General features: G+C 33.0%; 2 protein-coding genes and 1 pseudogene across 2 annotated transcripts; 1 reads left to right on the plus strand and 2 right to left on the minus strand.

Annotated features, from left to right (window-relative positions):
- Positions 1-28: 28 nt before the first annotated feature.
- Positions 29-3,790, minus strand: LOC107885930 (ACT domain-containing protein ACR9). Its single transcript, XM_016809695.2, has 6 exons — positions 3,354-3,790; positions 2,994-3,212; positions 2,281-2,386; positions 1,320-1,671; positions 513-797; positions 29-281 (listed from the first exon to the last, which is right to left on the minus strand). The coding sequence occupies exons 1-6, from the start codon at positions 3,505-3,507 to the stop codon at positions 135-137; spliced, it is 1,263 nt and encodes a 420-aa protein (XP_016665184.1). The 5' UTR covers positions 3,508-3,790; the 3' UTR covers positions 29-134.
- Positions 3,621-14,306, plus strand: LOC121217787 (ATP synthase subunit alpha, chloroplastic-like; annotated as a pseudogene).
- On the minus strand, positions 13,298-14,051 carry LOC107885932 (histone H4). The gene has a single exon (XM_016809698.2). The coding sequence runs from the start codon at positions 13,770-13,772 to the stop codon at positions 13,461-13,463; it is 312 nt and encodes a 103-aa protein (XP_016665187.1). The 5' UTR covers positions 13,773-14,051; the 3' UTR covers positions 13,298-13,460.
- Positions 14,307-15,554: the final 1,248 nt, after the last annotated feature.

Raw genomic sequence — 15,554 nt, forward strand, 5'->3', positions numbered from 1 at the left:
TATTCAGTGCATTGCAAGAGAGGCCGGGTGAATCAAGACTCGGAGATTATTAAAGCTCAAAAGTGGAAACCAGGAGAAAATATCATTTTTTATGGAGGGACTCATAAGACATGTACAAAGAAGATTGACTGGACTCACCAACCCATCAGCATTCTTCTAACTCTATCTACAATCTGATTTCTAGCTAACGTACTCGATAATTGGAATCCGCAGTTCTCGTCCAAAAGGAATCTGTAGACTTCCCATTCTCGATCTGAACTCGAATATCTTCCGATTTCAGCCTAAAAACCGACAAAGCAAATGGTTAATGGAAGGTTAAAGCCATGATTTGGATGCCAACCATGCTATTATGTATTAAACGACGGAAATACAAGCTAAACCTTTGAGTTCGAAATACCAAGCATTGTTGTATCATTGTTATCTTCTGTTATGTTATATCATAGCAATTTTGCAGTAAGTTACAATCTATTTATGGACTTCAAATCATTTTCGGTGCGGAAATGAATGCTTACCGAGAATATGCAAATTCCAAGAGCCTTTAGAGCTAGTGTAACATCATAGAAAACTCTTGGTCTCCCCTTTCCAGATAACTCAACTGGATTAGCAACCAGAAGTTCTGTATCAGGCCCACGGTTTGCGATGATGACACGCAATGGGTGAAGCATTTCCACCTTCAAACGAGAGCATAGTCCATTTTGCTTCTCAGGATCCACAAACTTTTTGCCATCCTTTTGCTGAATAAAGAGGTCCAAATCACGGCAGCCTTTGGAATTTGGTGAGAACCGGCCAAAAGCTATCTGATAAAAACAAAACAAAGTAGCATATATCAGAAAAGTTGAAAATTCATGCAGAAGCCAAAGTGGAAGAAAGGAGGAGATGCATCAGACGTTCAAAGTCGTTTCAATCATGAGCACCTTGATCCAAGAAGAGGCAATTTAGTGGCTAAAGAAAACAAGCCGACAGAGAACCTTCGGAAACAGTTAACACCACACATCATAATTATGGTTCAAGGGAATCCATCAACTCAATGGCAGGTCTAATCTAAGGAAAGATATAGAATTACTGACAATCAATCTCTTAACAGACAAATCATTGGTGTTTTCCATTTCAATTTGGAGAATGAAAAGTTCTAAGGACAAGCATTGAAAAGGTAGAGGTGAAACTGCTTCAAACCCCAATCATGTAAATTTTGCAAAAATATGAACTCAGCAATGTGACATCTTCAACCTGTGAGATGTAGGAGCTATGCAACATAACCGGACATGCAAATTTTCGTGCAATACAATAGAAACTAACTTCATGAGCAGAATACAGAATACCTTGATATTGCAGTCTTTCAAAGTTCTCAAGATATCGTAGAAAAGACTTTTGTGATCAACACAATGTATTTGAAGTAATGTATGAGCTGGGCTCAATGAATTATCTACTACCACATTTGCTTTCTTCAAATTTGTCATATCTGAGCTAAGAGCTTGCAAACGAGTCTCTTTATCGGATAGCACAAAACAAAATAACTCTTCTGCTACAGCAGGAGAAAGAGATGAGATACCATGATGACAGTCATACTCTGGACCAGCCAACCTTAGTTTACAACTGATGCATGAATCACCCAACACGGCATCTAATTGTTTACATAAGTGATGTTGCCGTTCTTCGGTGTGTAAAAGCTCCCTGACCATGTTGAGAGATAATTGAGATCAATAACCAAGCCATTCAATACTTTATTCCTTGATCACTTGGTCATAATTAATACAATTACACAGTTTCTGATCACAACTCGTCAATAAGTTCTAAACATCTCAAATAACAGTTCAATCATCAATAGACAATATATACTTTGCTATTTTCAGTCTTCAATGAAGAAATACACTCAAATCTCACAGAACTGGGGATCAAGAACAACAGGTGTTTGGATCAAATAATTTTCTTTACCATGGCAAGTAAAAAGCATAGAGAAAGGTAACACAAGATGATTAAAGCCAAAGAAAACCATGAATTTCAAGACAAATATTTCATTTTCATTACAAGTGCACAACTTGATAACTGAGAAGTGGTCCCCCAAAATTATACCGTCAGGACAACATTTAAAGGCTAGACCCTAAATACGTCAACGTATCAAACAGAAACAAAGAACTGAAATTTCTTAAAGAAAATTCAAAAAACAATAAAAACTCATGAACTACATAAAACTGCTATTAAACATGTGAATATACCTTATATGTTATCAGTTATAAGCGAAAAAGACAAAAGCGGTGCAAGCATATCAAAAAAGAATCTTACATGTTATCAGTTATAAAGAAGAGGTCGAGGACTCTGCCATCTGGGGTTGTTGTAACTTTAACCTTTTGAATTGTGAGCTCAAGCTCACAGAGAACCTGTGTAACATCTAAAGCAAGGTACCAACCACATTAGATTCAACTATGCATGTAACACACCTACCCACACGTGAAAGAACACACATCCACACATTAATTAGGGCTGTAAAGGAATCAATCTAGAATGAGCTTTTAGCTAATCTATAAACAATCTTATAAATGAAATTGTTCGTGAGCATAAACACACTTTCTTTAACATGGATTCATTTCTAATTTTTATTCAAAATTAATAGTTTAACTTAATAAAGTAATAGAATCCGAATTAGATTCAACTAAAGCAAAATAACAGCCACAGTAGATTGAACTATGCACATTGCACACCTAACCACACATGAAGAACACACACATCTACATTTATCAGGGTTGTAAAGGAATCAAAGTTGAATAAGCTTTTAGTTAATCTATAAACGATCTTACAAACAAACTTGATCATGAACATAAACGAATTGAAAACACTTTCTTAGACATTGATTCATTTCTAAAATTTTGCTCACAATAATTTGTTTAACTTAATAAAGTAATAGAACCCAAATCCATTCTCAGACTTATTTCCTAAATCCTATGCCTAATTCACAACCTAACATAAATTAAGGAACATTTACTTGGAATCATGCTTACCATGTAGCAATCCTTTCGGGTCAAGGCAAAAGAACTTCAACAAGTAAACCGGAGAAGCCGGGGAGTTGGAAGGTTGATCATTCAAGTAAAATGTCACCGAACAAGAAGGACATAAGGATTGAAGGCGGTTCTTCAAGCTTGGCCACCTCACAACAGGTGAGCTCGAATGAGGAACCACCCAAAACACCATATAGCACCAAATTTCATCCGTTGAAACATCTGCGACCAGAAAATTCTAACTATTAAAAAACATACCTCAATCAGAAAACATCAGGTTTCAGTTCTTATCAAAGTTTCAAAAACTAAACCAGTGAAAAACCATTCATAATTTCAGACAACGCCAAATCTAAAAGAACTCACCTCCTTTGGTGATGTAAAGACCGAAATCGAGAATTATATGGCAAATATCGCATCCTAGGCCGTGCTTATCAGGACAATTAACGGTGATTACATGAGGCTCTCCTTGCTTGTTTCCTTTCTGGATCAAAACGGCGTCGTCGCTCGGCACTCCCATACCGGCGACAATGCCAGATCGATCTCCGATGTTAGAGCTTTGCTTTTTTTATTAGGCTTTTCTAATTTTCCTTTTTCCTTGCTCTTTTTTTTTTTTGAAGGATAATAAAATAAATGGAAGGAGGCAACGGGGAAGGTCCCTGTGAGTGTGACGGTTCCTATTTAGGGACAGACCAACCCAGCGTCGAGAATAGTGTGGGAGGTTTTAGAGACACGTGGCGGATTTACTGTGGCTTTAAATGGGACCGTCCGATGAAACACGGTGCGACGGGTATGGGTTGTTGTACATGTGTGGGACTGGGATGCACTGCCTTTTATCGTCTTGCAGTAAATTTGTTACAGTCACGAGTAGGCAACACGAAGGTGACCAATTTGACACGAAATCAAAGGCAAGACAGAAATTTGAAATTAGTATAAAAGTTGACTTCGGACCCATGTTGGATGCTATTAGAAATTGATTCAAATTTTATTTATTAAATCTGATTTCATAGTTAAATTTAATTAACTAAGTAAATATCCTCTTTTTTATCAAATTAATTAAATAAAATTCTAAAAAGAAATTAAGTAAATATTCTTAGTAAATAAAGAATTGAGACAGCGATGGTTGTGGATTGAAGAAGTCAACCAGAAGTTAACCGATATTATAATCAAAAGAGTTGAAGTTAAAAAAAATCAATTGAATCGATAAAAAATAATTTTAAAATAAAATAAATGTTTATGTTTCAATTTTTTATTTGTATTTAATCTTTTATAAAAAAAAATTAAATTTGTTCACTTATTTTATTTTGTAATTGTTGAATCAACGGTCCGATGATTAAGTCAGAATTTGCTGGTCTCACCAACTCCATTTTATAATATTGATGTCACGATGACATCTTACCCATGCACAACAATATGATAGGAGGAGCGGCGAATCTTCAAAATTCCAGTAGGTTCAGTAGGTTCCAAATTTTAACACTTCTCTTTTCACTATCGTCGCAGTTAGCTTTTGTGTTAACTTTCGTTGGTCATCTTATCTTTTTTTCCCTCCATCATTTGAGATTATGCCTCCCCATATCTTTTTCTATTACCTTCGGCTGTTGTGATGTGGATTGCTTAAACTCCTACTACTTTCTGGAATTTTTTCACGTTTTTGCTTAGAGCATGGCTGGTTTTTTCAATTTATGTTTTTCTTTTCTTTCTATCTTGACCTTTGTTTTTCTTTTTAAGGTCAAGAGAAACTGATGAAGGTTCTGGATGCATTGGAAGTCCATTGTCTGTTCTCTTTTTTAAGCATTCTATTGTTTGATGGTTGATGTCTAAAGGAGAATTCTGACATCATCAAACGCTGGTTAAAGCTTCCATATAAGTTTAGTACACCTTTGCATTATGCTAATCCATCTTTTGCTATCATCCTGTAATCAACAACAGTTAATGTTATGAGATTTAAACATGGAAAGGATAGCATAAAAGATGAGAATTTTAGCTTGAAGCTTGTTTGCGAATTTGAAGCCACGAAAAGTATCTCATTGTTTTCTAAACTCAGAGAGAAAACTCTGAGTATTGGAAAAAAATAGTCTCCCCGATTTCTCTCTGAGTTAATATTGCTATCAAAAGTCTAAATTTATCCTTCATTCTTTTAAAAAAAAAGTTAAATTTAATTAATCTTTTGAAAAAAAAAAGTAGAAATGATATTTCTTTTCATAAGAATATTAATTGTTAATTTTTTAAATATGGTGACTTACACGATAACCTATATGTATTACATGTTATTTTTTTAATCTTCATGAATTTTTTTATAATTTTTTAATTTTGATTTTGATTTTTGATTTTTATAATTTTTGAATTATTTGTTGACATAACATATAAGATAAATGATGTTATATTAATATGATGTGCACATGTATTACCATGCAAGTTGTCACACCAACAACATTTAAAAATTGATGTTTTACTCATCATTTTCATTAAAAAACAAAGCAACTTGACTTTTTCTTTTTAAAGGTTAAAGGCCAAATTTAATTAAAACAATAAGAATCAAATTGACAAAATGTAAATGTTGAAGGCAAAATTTATCATTACGCCAAATACTTTGTAAGTGAAAACCAACATGCAACCTTTGGATGAGGCTAAGAGTTGTTTCTGGTGGTGCTGCAATTCTGCAAAAAGCTAAACACAACAACAAGATTCGAGCGTTATACCTCATGAAGCTCCCAACATGCCTTACGAACCCGACAGCGTACCCATAGAGAGCTAGACATGTGTCTCCCAATGGAATCAATAACCCTATGAACTCTGAGTTAGTTCACGAACCTCAACTCACTGAACTTTGGTAAGAGACACCTCCATTAAGACTATATAAGGACCACGTGGAGGCCAAGGTGATTGATCGCTAGTCACCCTAAAATGTCTCATCCTAGGACGTAATATCACCTTCACTGCCAACAATATCTAATCAGACTAATTCAACTTATTTAGTTTAATTCACATTTATCAATTGCATAACAAATAAATCATTTAACAACATCATTCACGTTCATTCATAAGGTCTAAGGTCTTATTACATCTAATCACAGGGTTATGCTAAGTTAAATTTTACTATTAGTCCTTAAACTTTATGAAATTTGTGGATTCAGTTCTTGTATTTCAATTTGTTCTTCTTTAATCATTGTATTTTTCAAATTTTAAAATTGTGGTCCTCACCAAATAAAAATTGTTAAATTTATTAAGTTCTATTATTTCTAAAATCTGATACAATAAATATATTATCATATATGCAGTGTCATATCAACTTAAAATTTCATACATTACTCACTAAAAATTTAGTTAATAGATTAGCAACTATCATTTGTATTAGTTTAGTTTTCTTTTTGTCTCACGCTATAGTATTGCTACAGTAACAGCAGGTAAACGTACCGCCCATCCAAAGGGCCCTTAGACTCGAAGATTAGTAGAATATAGAAGGGATGAGAAAAGTAATCTCTATTGTATAGGATCAGCGTTTAAAAATGACTTAATTCGCACTTTACCTTTTGAAGTATACTCATTTTTTATTTTGGTATCAAAATTTTTTTGTCTCAGTTTGGTACTTAAAGTACAATTTCTTCTATTTTTGTCCATTTTATAACGGATGTTAAAAAGAAATTATTTGGCAACTTTAGCTAACGAAAAAGCACCACGTGACATGTTTTGACCAATGAAAAAATGTCACATGATAATTAAATTTATTTAAAATAAAAAATTATAATATTAAATATTTAGATATCAAAAAACATTTTTAACTTTGAGCGACTATTGATCAACATTGATTAATGTTGTTCGGTCAACCAATTGGCGCTATTACAACACACGTCTTTTTTTAATATTATATATATTATATTGAATAAAAATGTAAAAGAATCATATATATAATTGAAAAAATCTAAATAATATAGAAAAAATTAAAAAAAGTATTTAAATTTCAAGTAATTGAGAAATTAACTTGAAATTCAAATACCTTTTTAAAATTTTAGAATTTTATAAATATATTTTACTTTTATAATTTTTTTATACTTTTTTATTTCCTTACATTTTTTGTAATAAATTATTAATTTTAATTAATTTCTTTTCAATTATCGCATTTTTTTAATTTTAATTTTATAATTTATATTTTTTTCAAAAACTTATATTTTTTTGATTTTTTTATATTTATATACTTTTTTAATATATGTATATATTTAATAAAAGAAAATATTTTTTTTCATAAAAAATGCTATACGGCACTTTATAATTGGGAAAAATAGAAAAAAAAATGTTGGTTTTAAAACATATTTAGCAAAGTAGGCCTTTCCTTTTTAATTTGAAGAAATAAATTGATTTTGGAGAGAGAAATAGAAAATGCTTCCTGTAGAAAACGTTTTCAGCTGACATGTCAAAAAATGCTTTCTACAAAATGCATTTTCTTTTGACATATCAGTGGTTTTATCCCTGAGTATTACGTTCGATTCATATCCTATTTACATTTGTATTTTTTATTTCATGTTGTTTTAATTTTTTTAAATTTTTAATTAATATTTTTTTGTGTTAAAAAAACCTAACTCAACAAATATTCTAAGCCTAAAAATTCGATACACTATCATTCCAATAATTCCCTAAAAAAAGGCCATGATCTAAATTACTTCTCCTAAGCAACTCCCAGCCATGTGCAGGGCAATATTGTTCTGCCCAACTTACTTATATCTTGATAGTTTCCACAAAATCCCAAGATAAGCCTTGAAACACAAAGGACTTATTGCTATTGATTCGATGATCCCTATAGGACTTGGTCAACGATAATTAATTATTGGGGATAGACAAATCGGTAAAACAGCAGTAGCCACGGATACGATTCTCAATCAGTAAGGGCAAAATGTAATATGTGTTTATTTAGCTATTGGTCAAAAACCATCTTCTGTGGCACAAGTAGTGACCATTTTCCAAGAAAGGGGAGCGATGGAGTACACCATTGTGGTAGCCGAAACAGCGGATTCCCCAGCTACATTGCAATACCTCGCTCCTTATACAGGAGCTACTTTGGTTGAATATTTTATGTGTCATGAACAACACACCTTAATCATTTATCATGATCTTTCCAAGCAAGCACAAGCTTATTGCCAAATATCTCTTCTATTATGAAGATTGCTGGGTTGTAAAGCTTATTCAGGAGATGTTTTTTATTTGCATTCGCGCCTTTTAGAAAGAGTCACTAAATCAAGTTTAGGTGAAGGAAGTATGACTGCTTTACCAATAGTTGAGACTAAAGGTGTGGATAGGCCGGGCCGGCCTAGTCCAGACAAAATTTTAGGCCCGTTTCTAGGCCCGAGCCCGGCTTAGCCCGAAATATGGGTATAAAAATTTGTACAAGCCATGCCCGAAATAAACTTGTTAAGCCTGAGCCCGGCCCGACCCTGCCCATATTAATTTTAGCTTATTTCATTAAATAAAAAATTTTAAAATATAATAAATCAAATACTTTGAAAAACATAAAAACAAATATTAAAATAAGAAACAAATAAAAAATTAGACTAAAACAATTCTTAAAATAATACACAAATTGAAAATATAATAAAAAGTGGTGATATTAAAATTGAAAATAAAATGTAAATATGATTAAAAACATATATATTTAGTATATAATTCGGGCCGGGCCCGGGCCAAAAAAGTTTTACCCGAGGCCTGGCTCGTTTTCTAAACAGGCCTCGTTTTTTGCCCAAACTCATAATTCAGGCCTATATTTTTACCCAAACCCTCCCATTGTAACCCGGCCCATGCACACCTCTAGTTGAGACCTAGTTAGGAGACGTTTCGACGTATATTCCCACTAATATGATTTCCATTACAGATGGCCAAAAATTCTTATCTGTCGATCTATTCAATGCTGGAATCAAACCTGCTATTAATGTGGGGATTTCCATCTCTAAAGTAGGATCCGCGGCTCAAATTAAAGCTATGAAAAAGTCACTGGTAAATCAAAATTGGAATTAGCCCAATTTTCTGAATTAGAAGACTTTGCACAATTTGCTTCTAATCTCGATAAAGCTACTCACAATCAATTGGCACGAGGTAAACGATTACATGAGTTGCTTAAACAATCCAAATCAGCTCCTCTTATGGTGGCAGAACATATAAGTACTATTTATACCGGAACGAATGGTTACCTTGATTCATTAAAAATTGGACAAGGAAATTTTTTGTTGAGATACATACTTACTTAAAAACAAATAAACCTCAATTCGAAGAAATCATATCTTTTACCAAGACATTTACTGAGGAAGTAGAAATGCTTTTGAAAGACACTTTTCAAGAACAAATGGAACATTTTTTACTTCAGGAACAATTATAAATAGAAAATTCTAACTTAATGGAATATAGAGAAATCGATTCTAAATTGCATCCAAAAGGATTTGAATCGATACCAAAGGTTTAGAAGACCTTTGTCCTATCCATTAGACAATGGACACTTTTCATTACGACTTTTTTGACATTTTGACTTTTTTTCTCTTATTCGGTTTTTTCTTTTCTCTTGGTTGGAAAAACTAAAGAACATGTGAAATATTGTATTTTAGGAATTGCGTATTTATTAATTCAATTCAATGATGCTAATGCATCGTTGAATTGAATTAATAAATATTTAAATAGATAGAATTTGAATATCGAGCGGGTAGCGGGAATCGAACCCGTATCATTAGTTTGGGCTAGAGGTTATAGTCGACATTGATTCATTATTTTTAGAGTCTCTAATTCAAAACCGAACATGAAATTTTGGTTTCATTCGGCTCTTTTATGGAATATGGATAAATAAAAATAAATAAATAAAATAGAATATAAATAAGATAAAGATAAGGCAAGAACGAAATGAAATAAGAATTCGGCCTGTAACATCTATGTTAGCTTTTCTGTCGAATACATTCAAAACAATTCGCTTTAATGATCCTTCTAGAAAAGTGGAATTAAAATAGAACAAATTTTCTAGTTACTTTGTTCTCTATTTTTATTTGGGAAAATCCTTAAGAAAAATGTTTTGTTTTCGCCGAGCTAAAACAAGATGTAAATGTCTCTAATAAACAATCAAAATATCATATGCGCCATACTAACAACCCAAAAAGAGTAGCCCAAGAGGCCCCACTCCCTTTCATCCATCTAAGATTTCCTAAGTTTGTTTTTATCCAATATAAAAGGTTTTTGAAGAAAAATTGCACCCAGCAATTTCTTGGCACAAAAAACTTCCAACTATTCTCAACACCCGAACAATCCCTAAGAACGTGCAAAATATCTTCAATTTCATTGTGACAAACTAGACATGACATGTTTTGCCCAATGCCCCTTCGGACACGCTCCTTATTGGTAAGCAATCTTTGTTTGCAAACAAGCCATAAGAAAAAGCAAACCCGGTGTAGTCCTTGATACTTCCAAACAAACTTCTACCTATCTTCTCGCGCATTCCATGTGTTTTTTTTAATCATCCGATATACGCTTGTTGCCAAGAAACCTTCATTAGCTGTATGAATCCAAAAGATTTTATCAAGACTTGCCAAAGGATGTGGATGAGGAATGTTCACAATTTTTTTAACAACTTCTTCTGGTAATCTCTCCCTAAAGGCCTGGAGATTCCAAGCTCCATCTTTCGCAACCATGTCTTTGAGAGGACAGTCCGTGATTGGTATATCAATAGAAGAAGGCAATGTTTTTAAAGGCTCTACTTTTGGGATCCAAAGTCCTCCCTTAGCAGAGGCCATACATTTGCAATCCCTTGCCAAATAGCTGAGCAACTTCGTCTTATAATGTCTTCAGGAATCCTTTTGCTCATCCCATACTTCGAGCGCAACACCCTTACCTATAAAGCTTTCTCCTTGGTGATAAAATCAAATCTTAATTTTAGCAAGAATGAGGTATTTTGATCTTCTAAATGGTGAATACCTAAACCACCACATTCTCGAGGTTGATACATTGAACCCTAGTTGACTAGTACCATTTTTCGTAGCCCTGTACTAGATCCCTAGATAAATTGTCTTGCCAAGCTTCAATCTCCTCACATACCCCTTTCAGGACTTGCATGGACTAAATGAAGTAATTTGGAACAGTAAAGAGGACTGATTGTGCCAAAGTGAATCTTTCTGCAAGAGAAAGTTGTTTTGCATCCCAGTTACATAGCTTAGTTCTGACCTTCTCAACCACAAATCCCAAGGTTGCGTTAGTAACTCTTTTGTGGAATAACGGAATTCCTAAGTATGATCCCAACTCTTGGACCTTTTGAAAACTTAGTAACTTGCTTAGTTGGTTACTTAGATTATCATCGACTCCTCAAGAAAAGAACATATCGGTTTTTTTTTTGCATTAATCCGGTGCCACGAGATGCTACAAAACCAATCAAGAATACTTTTAATTAATGAGCAATGGTTCGTATCTGCTTTAGAAAAAATCACTAAATCATCAGCAAAGAATAAGTGTGATAAAGTTGGTCCGGCCTGCGCAAGCTTGATAGGACTCCAGTCACTAGCAGTCTCTGCTGCTTTGATGTTGTCCCCTAACCATTCCATACATAAAACAAATAAGGAAGGTGACAGAGGGCATCATTGACGTACTCTTCCTGTGGGTCGAAGTTTTCCTATAGGTACTCTATTCCACATAACCTGCATAATGGATGTCGAAATGGCATACATAATTACTTTACGTAAAAGGTTTGATATTCCTACTACATGTATCGATCTATCAATGAATTTCCAACTAACCCTATCATAGGCTTTCTCCAAGTCAATTTTAATAGCCATCCACTTGTTACTATTTCCTCACATGGAATGAATAACTTCATAGGTAATTAGAATATTATCAGAGATATTCCAGCCAGCAATAAACCCAACCTATTCTTATGCAATAATTTTAAGGAACATCACTTTGAATCTATTAGCTATTACTTTTATAACCAATTTATAAAGCAGGTCGACTATTCTTTGGGATAAGAACGATAAGTGTATTATTTAGTTCTTGGTCAACACGCCGTCCTTTAAACACTTCTTTCAGCCATTCACAAATTGCCCCCCTCCCGACCCATGCTATCTCACTGGTTTTGAAAAAGTAAAGCATGAAACCTATCACTTTCGGGAGCTTTGAGTAGGGTCATATCAAAAAGTGATGTTTTAATTTCTTCATTTGAGACCTCTTTTCCTAAAAAGTCAATCTCTCATTGCTCCAATCAAGGAAAATAGCTAGGCAATTCTTCCATCCTACTTGGCATTTCCCCATACAGCTATTGAAAATAAGACATCGCTTCTGATTGAATTTCATTTAGTTCATACAACCAATCACCATTACCGTTATACAAGGCATCAGTGCTATTAACTTTCCTTCGTAGTGTCCAACTATGGAAAAAAATTGTGTTCTTGTCTCCTTGTTTGAGCCAATCACACCTTGACTTTTGTTTTTAAAGTAACTCTTTGTGATTAAACACGTCTTCTACCTCAACCTGTACATGTCCCTTTTAGTGACCATATTCAAATTCAATCTTTCCATATCATTTTTTTCTAAAAAAACTTTATAATAATATATTTATTAATTAAAAATAAAAAATTAAAACAACATATAATAATAAATAAATTTAAATAGAAGAAGAACGAGACTCAAAACTAATATGTTAAAAGCAAAACATTTTTTATTTCTTTCTTCAAAATTAATTTATTTCCTCAAATATGGAGGAAAAAATTGCCAACATTGCAAATTTTATTTTCCGACTTTTTTCCCCTAATTTTCCCCTTAATAAATGGCTATAATTTTTTTTAAAAACAAAACATATAACAAAAACACATTTTAAATACCAGAATTTAAAAAAAATTAAAAACAATAATACGCGAATTAAACGTTTATAATCTAATGATTGATTCAACAAATTATCAACTTCTACTTTGACAGTTCTATTGCTTGTTTAATAATAATAATAATATAATTATTTAAAAATTCATAAAAATTAATTTTATCATATTTACCTCTCGATTTAATATCCATTTTTTTTCATAATTTTATGTCACCAATCAAACTAATCTAAGCAATAATTCTTAACTTAACCAATGTGTCCGATACAATTACATCTTCATATAGAATAACGTCCTTACTGTACAAAGTTGTGTGCCAATGTCTTTGTCATGCTTAGGTGTCACTATTCAACCAATACTTTGGACAGAGAGAACAGAAACCTAAAGCCACCCGTCGTTGAGATAAGAGGCACCCACAAGTACTAATTTCCAAGTAAAACACTACGTTAAATAGCCATATAATAATTCAATGGGATGCACGCAGAAGCATAGTTGATTGAAATCCTTTGAGAGCATTTCATATATTAAGAATCACAGTAACACCAGCAACGAACTGCAGCAATTACATTAAGGCCATGGATCTATAGCCAAGATCCATTATTCTACCATAATAAGCATAATACTGCAAAGCCTAAAATACAATAGTGTACTAAACTTAACCTCCAAAACCATAGAGAGTCCTGCCTTGCCTTTTCAAGGCATAAACAACATCCATGGCGGTAACAGTCTTCCTTCTGGCGTGCTCAGTGTATGTCACTGCATCACGAATCACGTTCTCCAAGAAGATCTTCAATACGCCTCGGGTTTCTTCGTAGATCAAACCGCTAATTCTCTTCACACCTCCCCTACGAGCCAAACGGCGAATCGCAGGCTTGGTAATGCCCTGAATGTTGTCCCTTAAGACCTTCCTATGCCTCTTGGCTCCTCCCTTTCCGAGCCCCTTACCTCCCTTTCCTCTTCCTGACATTGTAGTGAAAAGCTGGAATTTCAAAGAAAATTTCAGAGGACGAAGAAGAATAGAGAATACTGAATCGCAACTGTAGAATGGATAGGATTTTGTCGGTATTTATAGAGAGAATGGTTGTTGTTTTGCGTGTTGTTGCTTTTTTGAAAGTTTGGCGGGGGCTAATCTGAGTCGCACGATCAAATTTTAATCGACGGTTTAAAGTATCTATCTGCGTGAAAAGAATGAGCTACATCTACACTGTTGATTCTTAATTAATCAACGGTTACAAGAAATACGATGTCTTTGTTCGGGGATTGTAAGAGTTTCGAATTTTGTATCTCATTTTCTCTTGAGAATCTATCCGTGTTATGTTTAGTAAATTACATATACACCGTTGATAGGATTATCATCGACGGCTGAACTCAATTTTACGACATGTGACATAGATTGTGCTTTTTTTAGTGCTTTGACTTTGAAATTTTTAAAACAGGCCGGTTCAAGATTTTTGAGAAAAGAGTTCTTTTATTTCCATTTTGGCGGATTGCGCTCTCTTGAACAATATAATTTACACCAGAAAAATCAATGTAAAATTAGACTTTGTCGGCATTTCAGATATAAACTTATTTTCTTCACGTGGTAGTGACAACTTAAATGATAAATGTGATTGATTTAATTGATTTTTTATTCAATTCAATTAGTTTGTATCAGTTACTCAATCAATTGGTCCAAAATCTCTTCCAAATCGATATCTCAATTAATTTTTGATTCGACCAGTCTAATTCAAACAACATGAGAAAATGTTTCAATTGTTTGATATTACAATCCTTATTTGATATCAATTTTATGACTCGTTACATGTTTAATTTAGCTTATTGTTAACTTTGTTACATTAGATGCTTGAAGCATTAGGCTTGAAATTGATAGATTTTAAGTTTAGACTGTGAAAAGGGCTAGATTGTAAAGTTAATTTAGCTTATTGTTAACTTTGTTACATTAGGGGCCAAATTGAATAAATGTAAAATTTTTCATGAAATTATGTTATAAATAGAAAGTATAAGGTCCATATGAGAATATATAAAATCATATTTTAATCCAAAGCTATGAATCGAAAGTTATATTTATACCGAGTTTAGAGACTAAATTGAATAAAATGTAAAATATGGAGAAATTGAAAAATGGAATTATATAGGATCATGCATATCATAGCATAGTATGAAAACGTTTGATATTTATTGGTTATATAAAATAATTGATTAGATCAAGATTTGGATTAAAGTGTAGTTAATTAGGGAAAATCTAAAATTACGAATTAGTCCCTAAAGTATCCACTCATTTCACATTTTGAACAGGTAAGTTCATATGGAACTTACTCTCTTATTTTATGTTATGTGTGATTTTGTGTTTGTTATCATATATAAATATGTTTATATATAATTAGAACATTAGTGAATTTGGCATGTAATGGACTGAATTGAAATGTTATATGATCATTGGTTATTATGTAATAGTATAGGGTGCAAATGTGAAAGTTGAGTGATTACAGGGCAAATAAATGAAATATGTGATCATGTATAGGGTACGATATGAATTATGAATAATTACAGGGATTGGTAATGTTATACATATACAAAAATGATGCTCGTGTGAACTTAGTAAAAAGTTAGGATACGACTGGCATTATATGCGTGTTTGATTAGAGATGTTATAGGTTATAATGAGATCTAGCATTTGTTGTAAATTCTCGAGTTATATGTAATAGAGGTTTACCCCGGACAGATAACATGATGTAATCCCAGCTTGTGT

Source organism: Gossypium hirsutum, chromosome A03 (genome assembly GCF_007990345.1).
Source record: "Gossypium hirsutum isolate 1008001.06 chromosome A03, Gossypium_hirsutum_v2.1, whole genome shotgun sequence".
Classification (NCBI taxonomy): Eukaryota; Viridiplantae; Streptophyta; class Magnoliopsida; order Malvales; family Malvaceae; genus Gossypium; species Gossypium hirsutum.